The sequence below is a fragment of the Apis laboriosa genome, unplaced genomic scaffold (assembly GCF_014066325.1).
Source record: "Apis laboriosa isolate Shangri-la unplaced genomic scaffold, ASM1406632v1 scaffold17_cov146, whole genome shotgun sequence".
NCBI lineage: Eukaryota > Metazoa > Arthropoda > Insecta > Hymenoptera > Apidae > Apis > Apis laboriosa.
The window spans coordinates 2,119,113-2,139,516 of record NW_025222181.1 but is presented as its reverse complement, the minus strand read 5'-3'; the positions used below and the strand labels follow the sequence as shown (position 1 = coordinate 2,139,516).

The following is a 20,404-nucleotide window of genomic DNA, read 5'->3' as shown; positions in this document are numbered from 1 at the left end:
TTCTTAAAGTTTATTCCAAATTTGATTCCCTCCTAGTTTCAGTTAAAAACGCATAATTAGCCTGTCCGTGCTTCGAAAGAAACTATATCGAATCAAATCATTCGAGTCATCGTACAAAATCATGTATTCTGGTTCCCAGATCGCGCACACGCTCGTTCCTTCCCTCGAAATTGTATCCCCGATCGTAAGTCTTAAAACGTGACCAAATTTCCAACGGGAAAAAACGGGAAAAGATGAAAAGGGAAAAAACGGTGGTCTCATACCGAACGGAGGGCGAACGAGAGAAAGGGTTGCAAACGCTTAAGGGTTAAACAAAAGCGAGCGAGAGAGAAGGAGAGGGAGGAGAGGGTGGTTCCAACGAAGAAACCGACGGACGCCGTGTGTGTGTAATAATGTTAAAGAATGTTAAACGCGCTAGGGTTTTCGAGGGTCGCATACATTAGTTGTTAACAATGCTATAAAGGACACTCGCACCAGATTTACGACCACTCCTTTCCGCGACTTTCTTACGTAAACGATCTCCTGTTCGAAAAGGGCAGGGAGTTGATTCGAATGGAAATATTATTTCTGCCCGAGAAATTTTTCAGTTTCCGCTCGATTTTCAAACAGTTTGCGATTTTTCCCAAAAAAGGGAGAGGAGAGGAGAGCAAAGAAGAGGAGAGCAAAGAAGAGGAGAGGAAAGGAGAAGAGGAAAGAAGAGGAGAGGAAAAGAGAAGAGGAAAAAAGAGGAGAGGAGAGAAGAGGAGAGCAAAAGAGAGGAGAGGAAAGGAGAAGAAGAAAGAAGAGGAAAGGAGAGAAGAGGACAGTAAAAGAGAAGAGAGAAGAGCAAAGGAGAGGAGAGGAGAGAAGAGAAGAGGAGAGAAGAGGAGAGAAGAGGAGAGGATAGCAGAGAAGAGGAGAGGAAAGGAGAAGAGGAAAGAAGAGGAGAGGAGAGCAAAGGAGAGGAGAACAAAGAAGAGGAAAGGAAAGCAAAGAAGAGGAGAGGGGAGGACAGTAAAAGAGAAGAGAGAAGAACAAAGGAGAGGAGAGGAGAGAAGAACAAAGGAGAGGAGAGGAGAAGGAGAGGAGAGCAAAAGAGAGGAGAGGAGAGGAGAACAAAGAAGAGGAGAGAAGAGGAAAGAAGAGGAGAGCAAAGGAAGAGGAAAGAAGAAGAGAGAAGAGAAGAGGAGAGCAAAGGAAGAGGAAAGAAGAGGAGAGCAAAAGAGAAGAGAGGAAAGGAGAAGAGAAGAGGAGAGAAGAGGACAGCAAAAGAGAAGAGAGAAGAGCAAAGGAGAGGAGAGGAGAGAAGAGGAGAGAAGTAGAGAGAAGAGGAGAGGAGAGCAAAGAAGAGGAGAGCAAAGGAGAGGAGAGGAAAGAAGAAGAGGAAAGAAGAGGAGAAGAGAGAAGAGGAGAGAAGAGGAGAGAAGAGGAGAGCATAGCAAAGGAGAGGAGAGGAAAGGAGAAGAGGAAAGAAGAGGAGAAGAGAGAAGAGGAGAGCAAAGGAGAGGAGAACAAAGAAGAAGAAAGGAAAGGAAAGAAGATGAGAGGAGAGGAGAAGAGGAAAGAAGAGGAGAGCAAAGGAGAGGAAAACAAAGAAGAGAAAAGGAGAATAAAAGAGAGGAGAGGAGAGCAAAGGAGAGGAGAGGAGAGCAAAGAAGAAGAAAGAAAAGAAGAAAAGGGAAAGAAGAGGAGAGGGGAGAAGAGGACAACAAAAAAGAAGAGAGAAGAGGAGAGGAGAGGAGAGAAGAGAAGAGAAGAGCAAAGGAAAAGAAAGCAAAGGAGAAAAAGAGAGGAGAAAAAAGGAGAGGAGAGCAAAGGAGAGGAGAGCAAAGGAGAGGAAAGGAGAAGAGGAAAAGAGGAGAGCAAAGGAGAGGAAATTAAAAAAGAGGAAATGAAAGCAAAGAAGAGGAGAGCAAAGGAGAGGAGAGGAGAGCAAAGGAGAGGAGAGAAGAGAAGAGAAAAGGAGAGAAGAGAAGAAAAGAGGAGAGGAGAGCAAAGGAAAAGAAAGCAAAGGAGAGAAAGAGAGGAGAAAAGAGGAGAGAAGAGCAAAGGAGAGGAAAGGAGAGCAAAGGAGAGCAAAGGAGAGCAAAGGAGAGTAGAGAGGGATTCTCGAAATCGAGAACACGTTGGAGAAATGAAAGAGAGGCGTGGGAATTTCGTTTTCCTTGCCAATTAACCTCGAAAAAGCGTGTTACGAGTTTCGTTTCGATTAAATGGAGAGAAAGACGAAGGGAGGGAGTGGGAGGGAGTTGCATTACCGTAATAGAATGTAATTCATCGTGGGCAGCGGCCACGCAGCATTTCCTAAGCAACCCCGCACGGGCTATAACTTATCACCCTTGTCAACTCGTGCAAGCTGCAACCCTTGTGATAATTGTTTAAACCGACCACTGGCCACCCCTTTTAACCGAGAGAGGAGCCCGAGGCTCGGCCACGTCTCCCACCCACGCCCGTGTATAAACTTTATGTACTTAGAGGCGAGCGTGTAGGTACTTAATTACGATTAAATTACTCCTCCTCCCTCCCCCTCCCTCCTCCACCGAAGTGGCCAACTTCGAAGGCAAGCGCGTTAATAAATCGCCGAAAGGTGGACGCGTTCTTCCCCATTAAAAGTGACCGTTTCCTTCTCTCTCTCTCTCTCTCTCTCTCTCTCTCTCTCTCTCTCTCTCTTCTGCAGTTTGGAAAATTAATTTTTTCCATCTCGCTCGAGAATAAACAAACTTCGAGAAGAGAAAGAAGAACTAAGCGACTCTCGAATGAAAAAATAATAGAAGGGGGAGGGGACACGAACACGAGACACGATGAATAGACTTTGGACGGCCTCCAAAAAGTACGGCGATAGAACGAGGACGATAAAGAGAGAGAGAGGAGCAAATAATAGGGAAATGATTTGCTCCTTGTTAGATAAAGGACACCGGAGCGAGGGGTGGCTCGCGAAAAGAAATATTGCCTGGAATGAAAGGAAGCGGGTGAATCGAGGGAGAGGGGGAGAAGGTGGATTCCCTTTTCCTTGTAACCGGCCCTCCTCGGGCCCAGGTCGTGCCAGGTCATCCGTGTACGCGTATTCTGCTCGATTAGCGATTAAATACCATCCCTTAAGTGTCTCCTCTTTCCTCGTGTACCGCCAATCTTCCATCCTGAAAATTCCTCCAAACTCTCTCTTCCACCCCTCTTCCATTCTTAAGGCCAACAATGGAAACAATATAAATAAAATTTACAATTATTCCCGTATTTTATTTTCGATCTCGTTGGCCAATCTCGATCGAGATAATTTTAAATTCTATTTCATACAAATTTTTTTTATATATTCTCGATCCGTGGTGGAGCGAGAGATTTCGAAGCGACGAGTGTAAAAAAAAAAAAAAAAAAAAGAAAGAAAAAAGAAAAAGAAAAAATTGGCAACGAACGAAAGGAAGGAAGGGAGAGGAGGGGGCAGAGGGGGTGGGCTCTTTTCTCGTTGCTCGAAGGGTTGACTGCGGCCGTGGGTCGTGGATAGGGTGGTGGTATGCATGGCGGCGGCGGCGGCGGCGGCATGAGTCCGGTAGCGATCATCAATCAGAAAGGCAGTCAGCCGTCCGTCGGCTGGTCAGCCACGTCCAACGCGTACGAGGAGTTTGGCGCGAGGAAACGCATCTACCTACGAATCCGCGAGTCATGCCTCCGAGTCAGGCTACCGGGCCTCCCCCGCGATCGATCCGCGCCGCCGACCTCCGGCTCTTCTTTTTCCTAAGTGTCGGGTGTAGGAGGGGGAGGGGTGGCGATTTTCCTCGTCCTGCGATTCGTCCTTTCTTTTCTTCGTCCCGCGTCGTGTGTTTGTCGTGGATTGTTAACCGAAGAGAGACACGTGAGGATTTAAACTCGAATGAAAGTAATTTTTATCGTTTCGAACAATCAAATTGTATATGTGCACATCTTCGATTTTCTCCAGCGGAGAAATGTAATTATTCGAATGTAATATATAGGAGAGGATAACTAAGAGAGGCTCGTAAACGATTTAAACGGATGAATGAAAATAATTTTTATCGTTTTGAACAATCAAATTATATATATCTTCTATTTTCTCCAATGTAAGAGAAATATAATTATTCAAATGTAAATTTTTGGAGAGGCTAAAGAAAGGTTCGTAGCGATTTAAATTTCGTGTTTCGAGTAGTCGAGATAATAATTGTAACTCGGTATAAATGAAAATAATTTTTACGATTTTGAACGAATTAAATATATATCTTTTATTTTCTCCAATGGAGGAATATAATTATTCGAATGTAATTGGAGAAATTAATGAAGAGAAATTCGTAATTTTAATCGATCTCTATTTAAACGTAATCTCGTGTTTCGAGCAGTCGAGATAATAATTGTAGCGAATGAAATAGTTTCAGTTCGCAATACTTGGACGATTATCCAATAATTTTTACGATTTTGAACAATCAAATTATGTATATATATTTAATTTGATATATATATATAATTTTATTGTCCATTATATATATATATAATATCTTGTACTATTTTCTCCAGTGGAGAAATATAATTATTCGAATGTAATTGGAGGCTAATAAAGATAAGTTCGTAACGATTTAAACTCGTGTTTCGAGCAGTGGGTAATAATAATTATACCCAATAGACATATATATATATATATATATATATATATATATACATCTTGTACCATTTTCTCCATCGGAGAAATATAATTATTCGAATGTAATTGGATCGATAAAACGATAAGATAAGCTACCTTTCTTTTTCACATCACAGAAGTAAGATAAACAAACGAATATACACTCGTCACGAAATTGATCCGATTTTCGAGATGACGGCGCTCTACTAAAAAAAAAAAAACAAACCTTCTCCTTCGAGGGTAACCAACCCTTATATACGAAACGAAAACTCGTTCTCCCCTCCTCCCCCTCTCTCTCTCTCTCTCTTACAGTTCACGTCGACGTTTTTTTCTTTTTCTTCTTTTTCTCCTCATCGAGTTGACATTTTCCAAACAGGAATAAGAGCGTTACTCTTTCAACGTGCGGCCGTCGGCTAATTACCCCGGACCACCCCCTCCCCCTCCTTCCTCGGCCGGGCCACGGTGCGCGTCTCCGCTTCTCCCCGAGGGGAGGAGGTGGCTCTCAGCTAGGAAGGACAGGGGGAAAGGGAGGAGGCTAATGCCCCTTAAAAGTAAAGCGCGCTTATAGCCTTGCCGCTTGTAATAACCTTGGCAAAGATCGCTGCTAAGTTGATTTTAAAGCCACCGTCGCCCTGTCCCCTTCCATTGTTCGCCTCCACAGAGAGAGAGAGAGAGAGAGAGAGAGAGAGAGAGAGAGAGAGAGCTCTTTTTACGTACATTTTACAATCTTTCCTCCTATATTCCACTGCTACGTGTATATTACAATTATAAATTCGGAATATTTTTTTTAATTATTAATATTAATTTTTTAATATTTCACATTATATTTTAAATCGAAACGAAATTTAATTATAATTCAGTTGCTTGCCGCCCCGTTTCTCCGAGGAGGAGGAGGAGGAAAGGAAAGGAAAGGAAAGGATTCTCCGTTGTTTTCTCGCGTGTCAACGTCCTGCGTTGAGGGAATCAAAAGCAAGGGAGGGGAGGGGGGAGCAGCCCGCTTTTGAAAGCAGAGGCGGGAGAAAGAAGGGGGAGAGAGAACGGCTTGGAAACGCTTTGATCGGCGAGTGACTGGCGATTTTGCGTTAGGCTGAGGCTGAGGTTGGACTGAGTTGGCCGAGTCCACTTTTCCTTTTTTTTTCTTTTTTTATATCGCGTTGTGAGGCCTGTCGTGTCGCGGGGCAACAGGTTTGATTCCTTCTCTCCGGAGACACGCTGGCTAGTTCCGTCTCGATTATACTGATTATTCGAGTAAAATGGGGAAGGGAGAGGAAACGGTGTTGGTAAACAGCATGCTCGAAACTCGTCATCGTTCATTTTTCTTTCTGTTTTTTCAGGAGTTCAACGAGGAAATCGTTCGTTCGTTTGGTGTTTCGCGTAGAGATTGACGCGGTTTGGAAACGATCCAATAGTGTGGGAGAATGGTGAGAGATTTTGCATTGTTGCAAAATGATAGCATAATAGTAAACTATTGCGAAGATTTGGAATTTGCTTGGAATTATTACGATATATCGAGATTCGGTGTGTAGAGCTTTGTTTTTTTAAATTTGAGGATATTTGAGGTAATTTCGATCGAAATTGCAGTAGCAAGATTTTCAAATTATGAGGGACGAGGCAGTCTCAAAATTGCAATGCTCAAATTCGAAATAATTTCAAATACGTAAGAGCCGAAATCTTTCAAATTGCTTCTCAAGGAGGAAATATTTTATTTTGAGAAGCTACGTGGAACATGCAGTAGAAATAATTTTAAATATATAAAATCTTTAAAATTCCCTCTCAAGAGAAAAACTATTTCATTTTATTAAATTCGAAATAATTTCAAACATGTAAAGGGTTGAAATCTTCCAAAGCAGTTTCAATTATTTATTCCACGTAACTTTTCAAAATTGTAATTCGAAATAATTTCAAATATATCTTCCAAATAAATAAAATAAAATCTTCCAAATTCCCCTCCCCCCCCCCCCAAGAGAAGAATTATTTATTCCATATAAAAATTGTCTCAAAATTGTTATTCTCAAATTCGAAATAATTTCGAATATATAAAATTTCCAAAATTGCCTCTCAAGAGAAGAATTTTTGAACTTCTCAAAATTGTAATTTCTCAAATTCGAAATAATTTGAAATATATATATAAAATCTTCCAAATTCTCAAATTCGAAATAATTTCTCAAATTCGAAATAATTTCAAATCATAAATGATTAAAATCTTCCAAATTGCCCTCCCAAAAGAAACTATTTTATTAAAATTTTATTAAAATTTATTAATTCTCAAATTCGAATTAATTTCCAAAATCTTCCAAAATCTTTCAAATTATCCTTCAAGAAAAAAACTACTTATTCCACATAATTTCTCAAAATTATTATTCTCAAATTTGAAATAATGTCAAATATATACATAAAATCTTTCAAATTGCCTCCCCCCCCCCCTAAGAAAAGAAATATTCCATTTTCGTAATATTCAAATTTGAAATAATTTTCAAAATCTTTCAAATTGTCCCTTGAGAGAAAAACTATTCGTTCCACATAATTTCTCAAAATCATAATTTCTCGAATTCTCGAAATAATGTCAAATATATACATAAAATCTTCCAAATTTCCCCCCCAAGAGAAGAAATATTCCATTTTATTAAAGTCGTAATATTCAAATTCGAAATAATTTCCAAAATCTTCCAAATTGTCCCTCAAAAGAAGAACTATTTATTACATATAACTTCTCAAAATTATAATTTCTCGAATTCGAAATAATTTCAAATATATATAAAATTCTGAAATTCGAAATAATTTCAAATCATAAATGATTAAAATCTTCCAAATTGCCCTCCCAAAATTATTTTATTAAAATTTTATTAAAATTTATTAAAATTTCTCAAATTCGAATTAATTTCCAAAGTCTTCCTTTTATCCCATTTTATCAAACTCGTTCGAAATAATTTCGAGCGCGCAAAGGGTCGAAATTGCCCCTCAAGGGCGAAACTATTAATTCCACGCGCAAGGCCTGGGCAAGAAACGGGATTCACGAGGAATCGCAATCTTGTTTCTTCACCCTCTTGCAAAAGCAAAAATGTTCGCTCCCGCGAACATCGGCGGCGATATCGGTTCCGTTCTTTTTTGCCGTCGCGTTAAAGGAATCCCTCCCCCCCCTCCTCCCCTCGTTTTATATTAAAAATGAACTGTCGCGTCCAACGAGGGTATTCGACCGTGTTGCAGCGCCGCATTCATTTGATAAATCGCGGGACGACCTTTCCTCCATCGCTCGGTCCATCTGAATTTCTAATGCGTTATTTTCCCTCCTCCTCCACCGCCATAGGGGGTGGAAATCGACGATCCACGCGCGGTGTCGGGGATTCGACGACGGGGATGATGTCCTCGATGGATGTCTCGAGTAACTCTTTCTTTCCTCTTAACGGTTAATCTTAACGATTTTATTTTAAATCGATGGCTTTGGTTTCGATAGATTGTCGAACAAATAATTCTTCTTCGAGGGAGAATTTGCAAGATTTTTCGATTACGTTCGAAATTATTTCGAGAAATTATTCGGGTATTGTAGTAATTGAGGTTATTTCGAATTTTGAGAAATAAATATTCCTTTCGTTTTTAAAATCGTGGATTTGCATGGAGGATAATAATACTGGTATCTTGGAATCCTTCTCGTTCTCGGATTAAATTAGGATTAAATTAAGTTATTTCTTGAAGCTTTGGATCAGAGTAAGGGCAAAGCAAGGATGTCTTGCAATAAAAATAAAGGAAAAGGAAAACATTGAATACATCAATTTAAATCCTAAGAAGCTAAATGCTCGATCCTAGTGTGAAGAAATAAAAGAACTTTCAGATATTCTATTCCTATAAAAGAATTAATGAAACTCGATAAAAGTAGTTTTCAAATAAAGATCAAATATCATTTCATATAATTATCCTTTCTTTTTTATTTACTTTTTTCAAATTCATATCATGCAATAAATTACAAATAATTTATATTTAAGAAAATATTAATTATTGAAGAAAAATCAAATTATTAAAATATTAATGTTAAGTAATTCGTATTCTTTTAAATAAAAGATATACTGCAACGACGAGAGATTGGAGATAGGTGGTGGAAGTTTACATAACTGGTTACAAAAAAAGAATTCGAGCAATGAATTTCGCGTAATAAAAAGCGTAGGAGAAAAATAATATTATTTATCCTTTTTCAAATGGTAATAAACGCTCAGAGACGATTTTCAAAAAGACGTTTCACGCGCCATTCCATTCCATTCCATTCCTCCCGGTTATTATTTAGATCTCAACGGAAACCCCCCCTCCCCCGATCAGATTTCCGCCGACATTCTCCCTCCATTCATCAATCTTCGACGCTGTATTCACCGGGGATGCTGAAACATTTTTATCGGAGGAACGCTCATTCGAAACATCGAAAGCTCGAAGAAAGCTGGAACGGATACACGCCCAGATTACAAAACCTATATATTTCGAGCACGTGACTAATAATGGAATACATGGCCAATTTTATCTTATTTTCCAATCCGATCGTCGAACTTTAAGTCACTTTATCAATCAATTATAATATTGATTGGTCGATTAAATTGCTTCCCCTTTTTCTCCGATCGAATTACTTGGCACGCTTGGATGCATACGTATCTTCAGAAAGATATTAAAAAATATTGAAACTGATCTTAAAAGCGTCGAGAGGAACGTGACTCTCCACCATTATCGGGATTGTTGCAACTTGAAGTATTTATTTATGCTTGATTTTTTTTAGAATAAAGAATTCCAGACTCAGGTGGCCTCATAAGATTATTATAAAATTACAAATAATAATTATTGTAAATAATTATAATAATAATATATTATAAATATAATTATAAATAAGTTATTATAAAACGCCTCGCTAAGAAGTTTTAAAAGAGCTTGGAAATTCTACAAAAATCGAACATGAATGAATATTGTTGATTAATCCCAGAGAGCAAAGGGTTAAGTTTATCGGTGAAAGTTCAGCCGAGATGGCGAGGAAATAATTCGAAATATTTCGAATGGCGACGTAAATGATGTACGGAGGATGACCGAATTCGAATTACTTCGCGGCGTTTTCGAGAGGAGTCGCTGCTTTCCACCCCAAGTAATCGGATATCGAAGCTACTTTGAAATGCACATTTCTGCACATTTTAATTTGGAATTCGATCGTTCAACGAAAATCCAATTCAAAAGAAAAAGCGACACTGAATTGGATAATCTCGTGATTTACGTAATAAAATCTTGAATTTGGGGGGAAGAAGTTACTTGCACACGTAATATATATATATATATATATTAGTGGTGAAAGGAGGAGAAATGAGAATCGAAGGAATCCCGTGTGCGGTTTGAAACGGATCGAGGCGGAAGCGAGTGGAGGGGGGAACGGCACCCTCGACATGGGTTTCATAGCGGCCCATTTGGCGCAACAACGAGCGTGGAAAAGTTGTTTCTCCGGTGTCGGGCCACCAGATTCCCCGAAATATGCCCACGATTATGGGGTTCCGGATTATCAATTTGTTATACCGTGTTTATTATTCAAATACGACTATGCCGTCTCCAGATGCGGAGGAGATTCCGCGCCGTTGCGTTGAATTCGTGATTTTTCCCCTTTCTTTCTTTCTTTCTTTTTTTAACGGACGCTTGCCAAGCGACAGTTGTTGTCGCCGAGGGATGTGATTTTATTTCCGGAGAATTCCAAGTGTTGGAGAGGAATCGATCGATCGCACGAGAAAAATTTAGGAATTTAAAAATTAAATTAATTAATTATTTGTCATAGGAAGGAAGAAAAGGAGAGAGAGGATTTTTGGAATTTCTTCTTTGTGCAAAGAAGAAGAATCGAAGAACTATTGCGCGAGAAAAATTTACGAATTTAGGAATTTAAATATTTGTCATAGGAAGGAACAAAAGAAGAGAGAGGATTTTTGGAATTTCTTCTTTGTGCAAAGAAGAAGAATTGAAGAATTATTCGATTCGATCAATTGCAGAAAAATTTAGGAATTTAGGAATTTAAATATTCGTCATAGGAAGAAACAAAAGAAGAGAGAGGATTTTTGGAATTTCTTTTTGGAATTTTGGAATTTCTTCTTTGTGCAAAGAAGAAGAATTGAAGAACTATTCGATTCGATCGATTGCACGAGAAAGATTTACGAATTTAGGAATTTAAATATTTGTCATAGGAAGAAACAAAAGAAGAGAGAGGATTTTTGGAATTTCTTCTTTGTGCAAAGAAGAAGAATTGAAGAATTATTCGATTCGATCAATTGCAGAAAAATTTAGGAATTTAGGAATTCAAATATTCGTCATAGGAAGAAACAAAAGAAAAGAGAGGATTTTTGGAATTTCTTTTTGGAATTTTGGAATTTCTTCTTTGTGCAAAGAAGAAGAATCGAAGAACTATTCGATTTGATCGATTGCAGAGAAAAAGGAATTTAAAAATTTAGTTAAATATTTGTCATAGGAAGGAAGAAAAGGAGAGAGAGGATTTTTGGAATTTCTTCTTTGTGGAAAGAAGAAGAATTGAAGAACTATTCGATTCGATCGATTGCACGAGAAAAATTTACGAATTTAGGAATTTAAATATTTGTCATAGGAAGGAACAAAAGAAGAGAGAGGATTTTTGGAATTTCTTTTTGGAATTTTGGAATTTCTTCTTTGTGGAGGCAAGAAGAATCGGAGAACTTCTTCTTCGATTCGATTGCACGAGAAAAAGGAATTAAAAAATTTAGTTAAATATTTGTCTTCTTTTTGGAATTTTGGAATTTCTTCTTTGTGAAGGAAAGAAGAATCGAAGAACTATTCGATTCGATTTTATATCGTATTTTATATCTACGACTTTTCGACGACTCAGCCACCCCTTTTCCTCCACGAATTTAGAAAAAATCCAAACAACCGCCCATCCTCTCCTTGCATTCGAAGAGGAATAAATCTAGATATTTTTATCTTTAATAAAAATTGAAACTATTTTTCGTTTACAGAATCCAAAGAAATTATGCACAAATTTGTTTCTTCGATTTACCAAGTGTTCAACAGAAATTCGAATAAATTCGAATAAATTCGAATAAATTCTCTTCTTGGAGCACCACTTGGAGCTTTATCCCTCGGTTAAATACGTTTCTGGCGATAGTCGTAGCCTTAAGCACTACCACTCCCTCTCTTTCATCTTCTCTTCTCTTCTCTTTCTTTTCTTTTTTTTTCAGAGGGAAGACAGCCTGGATTTCCTCCTAGGAGAGTTATCTCTAATTCGCCGCGGATTTACTTGCCAATGAATCTTTAAATTAGACGCCCTCCCCCTCTCTCCTTCTTCTCCCCCTAACTCCTAATCGTTCAATCACCTTTATCACCACGGAATCTCGCTGAACCGGAGTCGTCCGTCTCTTTCGACAATTCTCTTGCTCCCTTCGATTTCTTCCTATTTCCCAACTTCATTGCCAACAGTTATTCGTCAATCCCCCGTTCCTCATGCATTTCTTAAAATCTTCTTATCAACCAACCTATCCCTCCTCCCGAGGAAAAATTTCTCCAAAATTTCCCAAATTTCTTCCAAATATACGAAACTTGGTATACGAATTGAACAAACGACTCGTTAAGCGCGGATCGCAACAGCCCATCCGTCCAATCCATCTTGCTCCATCCCAAAATTTCAATTAGCATCCTCGCACCCTCGTCCTCGAGCTCCTCTCCAACAACGCGTCACGTCTCTCCTTCCTTCCCCCTCCCCCTCCCCGATTATTAAATTCCAATCTGCGACATCCATCCACCCACGTGCACTGGATTTCCTTTTCAACCATCTCTCGATTCCGTTCTCTTTCTCGAGAGAGAGACAGAGAGAGAGAGCGAGAGAAAGAAGAAAGAGCGAGAGAGCGAGAGCGAGAGAGAGAGCGAGAAGAAAGAGCGAGAGAGAGCGAGAGAGAGAAGAAAGAGCGAGAGAGAGCGAGAGAAAGAAGAGAGAGAGAGAGAGCGAGAGAGAAGAAAGAGCGAGAGAGAGAGAGCGAGAGAAAGAAGAAAGAGCGAGAGAGAGCGAGAGCGAGAAAGAGAGCGAGAGAGAGAGAGCGAGAGAAAGAAGAAAGAGCGAGCGAGAGAGAGAGAGAGCGAGAGAGAGAGAGAGAGAGAGAGAGAGAGAGAGCGAGAGAGAGAGAGAGAGAGAATACCTCGGTCCAGCTCTGGGGGTGGTAATTCTTGGCAGAAGAGGGGGAGGGGGAGAGGAAGAGGAAGAGGAAGGGTCGAGCGGCGGTTTTTCACGACGGCTCGTTCGACGGCGTCTCATCAGTCACGTCGCCGAACCGTCGGTGAGAAGAGGCGCCGCAAGACGCTTCTTCCTTCGAAGAAGCGCCGCCGATGTGTCAATTAATCCCCTCATCCCCCGGGATAGGCGCAGAGGAGGCCAGGATGGAGGCTGGATTATCATTATCCTCCTCCTGTGTATCTCTCTCTCTCTCTCTCTCTCTCTCTCTCTCTCTCTCTCGTTGGGATGGGGATGTTGTTACATCCCTGAGACGCGCTATCTTCTTCCTCCTCGACGACGACGGAAGGGGTGACGGTGGCTTGTACGTGTGGGCGCACACGTACGTATCGTTCGCTAATTAATGTCGTGGTTGCGGCTTTGGTGCGATTGTTGCGCGTGGTTCTCGGGTTGGGGAGAGGGAGTTTGGAGGAGTTTGATCGGAGGTTGTCGTTGGTGGGATTAGGCGAATTTGGGAGGGGGGGGAGGAAGAGGGGATGGTTATTATATGAGATTTTGAGATGGGGAGATTAAAATGTAAATGAAAGATTTACAGGGAGGAGAGCTTGCGGTGATTTTTTAAAGTGATTTTTTGAAAAAATTTTTTCAAATTTTTTAATGATTTCTGGAGGCCCTGGATTCGATCGTTTGACCAGATTATTAAGTGTGTGGAATATGGGTTGAAGTGAATTTCAAAGTACGATTAATTCAAGATCAAGATGGTATTTCGATAGAAAAAGGCCTGATAAAGTTAAAAAATTTTTGAGATGGGGAGATTAAAATGTAAATGAAAGATTTGGATCGTTGGAGGAGAGCTTGCGGTGATTTTTTAAAGTGATTTTTTGAAAAAATTTTTTTAAAGTTTTTAATGATTTCTGGAGGCCCTGGATTGGATCGTTTGACCAGAATTATTGTATATGGGAAATATTCTGAAATATAATCACGAATCCCAATCGAATAAAGTATGATTAATTTAAGATCGTGGTTTCGATAAAATAAGATAAAGTTTGTGCTGTTATGGAAGAATTAATGATTTTTGGAGGCCTTGGATTGGATCGTTTGAACAGATTATTGCGCATGAGAAATATGGGTTGAAGTGAATTTCAAAGATCGTGGTATTCGTTGATTTTCAATAGAACAAGTAAAGTTAAAAATTAATGATTTTTAGAGGATAGGATATCTTGTTTTTTGGACGAGGTGAAGGATTGTCGTAATGAAAAATTGAAATAGGTTGGATTGATTAAATTTATTGTGCACGAGAAATGGGAGTGAAACGCAGTTAGGAAGATCGTGGTGTTTGTTGATTTTGATAAAATAAAGTTTGAGCTGTTATCGAAGAATCAATGATTTTTGGAGGTTCTTCTAATTGGATCATTATTGTGTATGAGAAATATCTTATGAAATGAATTTAAAATTAATTTGAAAGTACGATTAATTTAAGATTGTAATATGTTCATTTATTTTGATAGAATAAAACTTGGTAAAGTTAAAAATTAATGATTTTTTGAGATCCTGATGATTGGATCATTTGATCAGATTATTGTGTATGAGAAATATCTTATAGCTTGAATTTCAAAATACAATTAGAATGTAGTTGAAGGATAAGACAAGACTTGGTAAAGTTAAAAATTAATGATTTTTTGAGACACTGACGATTGGATCATTTGAGCAGAATATTGTGTATGAGAAATATCTTATAGCTTGAAGTGAATTTCAAAATACAAATTCAAGAATATAGTTAATTTTGAAGGATAAGACAAGACTTGGTAAAGTTAAAAATTAATGATTTTTTGAGATGATTGGATGATCTTATGTCTTATATATCTTGAAATGTAGCCACGAATTCCAATCGAATAAAATACGATTAATTTAAGATCGTGGTGTTCATTTGATAGAACAAGTCATTTTGATAGTATCATTTATTTTGACTTAGCACAAGATAAAGTTTGTACTATTATCGAAGAATCAATGATTTTTTGGAGGTTCTGACCAGATTATTGCGTATGAGAAATATGGCTTGAAGTGAATTTCAAAGTACGATTAATTTAAGATCGCGATTGATTTCGAGGGATAGGACAAGGTATAGTTAAAAATTAAGCGATGCGAAGTGAATTCCAATCGAATAACGTACGATTAATATAAAATTTTTGCATTGAAAATTGTCGAATAAACTACAATTAATTTAATTAAAACCTTCAGAAAAACAATTCCCCAGATTCAGAACTCGATATTTCCCTCTTTCCTCTATCTACGAAATCGCGATCCACAGAGAGAAATAACGACAATCGTATCAAGGAGAGAAAGTTTCCCAAGAAGAAATTTCTTCTCGTTTGAAACAAACCCAAACAACAAGGAACGATCTAAAAAACTTTACCTTTATTATTATTATCGAAAAATTAAAACCAAAAATTTTAATTCTCCTCTCTCTCTCCCTTCCAACTTCTTCGTATAAAATTCCAACGTGGCAAAAATTCACCACGAAAACGTTGAAGCGTGAGATAAGAGGAGGGCGTACGTTCCAGGAAAACGCGGCCAAAGGGATGCGAAGAGAAAGAGATAGATAGATAGATAGAGAGAGGACGGAGTCACGTGAGTTATGGCCGTCCCGACGCCTCTCTCCCGTTGGCCCCGGGCTCAATTTACAGATGATTCCGCGTGTTACCGCCCGGCCAACGGCTGGTTAACCTTCCCGCCGAACGCTTAATCTTCCAACCGTGTCCCACTGTGACCGAGTCCGCGGACTTTCCACGCGGATCGGGGCCAACCGTTTCGAAAACGATGAATGGAGATGCCTATAAACTTGCCCACCCTTTCACGACCTTGCCACGTCCAACGACCGCGACCCAGCCTCCTCCAACCGGCCAGATTTATCGGCCCTCGATGGGACGACAATAGCCAACAAGTTGGCGGAAAATGGATCGCGATTTTGTCCCTCTCTCCATCCATCCCTTTTCCTTTCTTTCTTTAATAACGTTTATCCAATAATAATATCGTTGGATGAAATTATTCTCGACGAAATTTGCGATTCGTTTTACGATTCGCAATTTACCATTCGTTTCAGTTACCGTTGCCTTGGTAACGAGATAAGCGGACTTATATACGTATGGTATTGCTTTCTTTTTTTAATAAAGTTTATCCAATAATAATATCGTTGAAATTTGCGAACGAGGACGAGGAGGGTGATGACACGTTCGTTTCAATTAGCAGATTTATATACATATAGTATTCCTTTCCCTTTTTTTAATAAAGTTTATCCAATAATAATATCGTTGGATGAAATTTGCGAACAAGGACGAGAAAGATGAGAACACACGACACACGTTTCAATTACCGTTGCCTTGGTAACGCGATAAGCGGACTTATATACGTATGGTATTGCTTTCTTTTTTTAATAAAGTTTATCCAATAATAATATCGTTGAAATTTGCGAACGAGGACGAGGAGGGTGACGACACGTTCGTTTCAATTACCGATGCCTTGGTAACGCGATACGCGGATTTATTACCACTCCGGTTCCGGTTGCACAACGGAACGGTTGCGAAGAAGAGGGTCGGGTCAACGGCAGGAAGTTGCGTTGGCCATCTCTAAAACCCCGCTCTCTGTACACACGCACACACACGCGCGCAGAGAAAGAGAGATCCTTTGCTCTGGGAAGAGCGATTCTGGGCAAAAACGAGGCTTCTTTCTGGAGGAAATCCAGCGCACCGTGACCACACAGTCGTTATTATCATCAAAGCATGGCTGGCAAATGCTCGCCTCGGCCTCCCATCAAAAAGCTAATCGACTGGGCTTAAGTAAACCATAACGAATGGACAGCGCACACAGCTCGAAGACACAAACTCGAATTCCTTTTCTTTTAAACGCTCTCGTCCCTCCAACATATATATATATATATAATTCATAACCCTCGTTGAAAGGGTTTTCCTTGGTCGAAGGGACCCGCATGTGGCCATTTCCCCTTTTTCCAATACTTGGAGGACGATTTGAATCGGTTTGCCGAAATCGGTTGGGGAAACGAGGAGAAGAGAGTTGGTTTCTTAGCACGTGACGACACGACGATGCCTCCCAGATGCCCGCAGGAAAGGAGGAGGAGGAGGAGGAGGAGGAGGAGTGGTCGTTGGCCGTCATTAGCCGTCGGGACAACGGGACACCCCGTGGCGAACCGCAATGTGTCGCTGGACGGACAGTGTGTACAGGGAACAGGAGGATGAATCCTGCGGCTGTGGTTAATCGACTCTCTTGGAGGACTCGCGGTAGCTTCATCATCACCATTTGTCGAATGGTGTCGGCCGTGAAACGAAATCGGCCTCCGTCCATTTGCGATGATCTTGTCGGATCGGGATCGAATCGAGCGACCGTGGAATCATACGTGGAGTTTTGAGTCTCGTATTGAGATTGCCAACACGGGGGACGAGTTTCATATCTCGTTTCGTTTCGATTTAAAAATTGACCCGATTCTAATTTTCCTTAAATTGGTAGGAGTGTAAATACGAGAAAGAGAGAGAGAGAGAGAGAGAGAGGGAGGGATTCTCGATCGAGTGTTCGCCACGAGTAATTGATTTATTATTCCATTACGAGTGTATACAGACGACTAAACGCTCTTATGAATAGGTGGTTGATAGATGTCGTCGTGGAATCATCGATCTTCCCGGAACGAATGTTGAAGAGCGATGAGTTTCGCTCGAGTCAAAAGGGTTGATTTTCGTCGGATTATTTCCTCGCCGCGCTTTTCGTAGAGAGGGGAGGAAGGGGAGGGGGATTAACACAGGACGGAGTGGACAACAATTGGATGGAAAAGTGAGGAAGGAGGAGAAGGAGGGTTGAGAGCGATCGGCGAAGGGACGATTTTCTCCCCATACACTCGGTTGAAAAGGGTTGAAAAGTCCTGCAAAATACGAGCGATGGGGGCTTCGAAATTCGAATTGGATGGCCGATTCGAGAAATTTGAGGTGGCCAATCTCACCCTTCGATTTAAGAGTATGCAAGAGCTAACAAGAGGGTTGATCGAATCCAATATTCCATCAACGTATTCACTACCACCTGTTTTGACGACTAATCTTATTTTCGATTTATACTCGATTTAAGAATCCATTATTATTGCATTCTCAATGTATTATTCTTATTCGATAATTAAGAATAACACTAACAAGACTGTTAATCGAATCTATTTCTCGCATTCTCAATATATTATTCTTATTATATTCAATTTAAAAATAAGAGTTAATCGAGTCCATTTCTATCAACATATATATAGCGATCACTACCTGTTTCGATCTTAAATTCTCACTGCTCGATATATACTCTACCTTCTTTTAAAATTATTATTTCTCCATTACCAGTTTCGATCTTAAATTTTCTCCCTTTATATATGTAGTCGATTGAAGAATAACATTAACAAAAGTGTTAATCGAATCCATTTCTCACGTCCTACCAAATATATTATTCTTATTCGATATATATTCAATTTAAGAATAACAAAAATGTTAATTCTTCACTATCTATTTCGACCTTAAATTTTCACTGCTCGATACATACTCGATTTAAAAATAACACTAATAATCATTTCTCGTCTTCAACATATATTATCCCTATCTGTTTCGATTTTAAATTCTCACTGTTCGATATACACTCGATCCAACACTATTAATCGAATCCATTTCTACATATATATCTTCTATTACTTCTCCACTACTTGTTTCTTAAATTTTCACTGTTCGATGTATACTCGATTTGAAAGTAGCACTAACATAAGTGTTAATCGAATATATTTCTCACATCCAAATATATTAACTCTCAATATATTATTCTTATTCGATATATATTCAATTTAAGAATAACATTAACAAAAATGTTAATCGAGTCCATTTCTACCAACGTACATATCGGTCATTGCTTCTCCACTACCTATTTCGATCTTCTAAATTTTCACTGTTCGATTTAAAAATAACACTAATACTAATCGAATCATTTCTCGCCTTCTACCAACATATATATCGATTATTTCTATTTGTTTCGATCTTAAACTCTCATCGTTCGATATACACAAGAGTAACACTAACAAGAATGTTAATCGAAACCTTCTACATATATTAACTGTTCGATATATACTCGATTTGAAAATAACATTAACAAGAGTATTAATCGAATTCCTACCTATTTCGATCTTAAACTCTCATATTCGATCCAAGAAATAACACCAACGAGAGCGTTAATCGAATCCATTTCTACCAACATATATACCTTTTATTATTTCTCCACTACTTGTTTCTTCAATTTTCACTGTTCGATATATACTCGATTCAAAAATAACACTAATACTAATCGAATCGTTTCTTATCCCCTATCAACATATATATATATATATATATATATATATAATTATCACTGTTTCGATCTTAAATTCTCACTGTCCGATACATACTCGATTTAAAAATAACGAGCGGATTAAAAATTAATCATCTCTCGCTTCCTACATCCTAGAGTACCAGCCAACAAGAGATCGTCGACCGAATCCATTTCTACCAGCATATGTACCTTACTATCTGTCCCTCTACCCATCGAAAACCTGGATTTCTCGCTTACCTTGTTGATTGCTCTTCCTGGTGGTCTTCTTCTCCTTCATCCACGGGTACTCGGGCACGTTGACGGAGGGGTCCGCGACGCCGTGGGGGTCGATGATGGCGTGGTAACCGGGATGGTGGGAAGCGGGGCTGATGGAGCCCCCGGCCCCGGGCGAGTGCTGGAGGCCGCCGGCGTCGCCCGCCGCGAGCTGGGGCAACGCGGTCATGAACTCGGCCATGGAGGGTTGGCTGTTGATGAAGCCCGTCTCGGCGGTGGCGCACGTCGGGTCCATGGCCGGGTGGTGGGCCCCGTGCGGGGCACCAGGCCCCCCGGCCACCGTGGCCAGCCAGAAGCCACCCCCTCCGTCGTTCGCCAGGACGGGTGTCGTCGGCCTCGTCTTCACGCTCGCAACCTCCTTGCCCGCGTGGACCAACGCCTCGAGCTGATGCCTCCTCCGCTGCTGCTCCTGCTCCTGTTCTTGCTGTTGCTGCTGCGCTAATTCCTCTTCCGGCGGCGGCAATCCAACTTGCCGCTTGCCGCGCATCGAACGTTACACCCCCTCACTTCTTTACTTTCTTCCTTTCTCTCGATAACGTGTAAATATATATTCTTCGATAAACTATATATATATATATATATGTATATATATTCTATGCAAGGTTTACTCTTTTACTACTCTTTACACTTACAGATTTAACCTACCTATGTATATATACATATATATATATAAATGTATATATATATAAATGTATATATGTATGTGTACTACACCACTTTGCACGAGAGAAGAGAATCTCCTCGTAGTCGCTTGGTTCGAGTTCACTGGGAATCACACGAGACGAGCACAGGCAAGAAGGTTCTACTTGTCACTACATCCCGATGGAATATCTCGGGTAAGAGAGAGAGAGAGAGAAAAAAAAAATATATATATATATATTCGCGAGAAATCCACACAAAGAAGAGCGCGCACTTTTTTCACCAGATAAAGGAAGAGAAAGAGAAGGAGAGGAAGAGAGAGAGAGAGA

At 39.8% G+C, this 20,404-nt stretch overlaps 1 protein-coding gene across 1 annotated transcript in view; it reads right to left on the bottom strand.

Annotated features, from left to right (window-relative positions):
• Positions 1–19,923, bottom strand: part of LOC122711626 (homeotic protein proboscipedia) — a 43,630-nt gene extending 23,707 nt beyond the window's left edge. The window contains exon 1 of the mRNA XM_043930603.1: positions 19,401–19,923. Within this exon, the coding sequence (XP_043786538.1) occupies positions 19,401–19,923 (523 nt within the window). The remainder of the gene's footprint in view (positions 1–19,400) is intronic.
• Between the last annotated feature and the right edge of the window lie 481 nt (positions 19,924–20,404).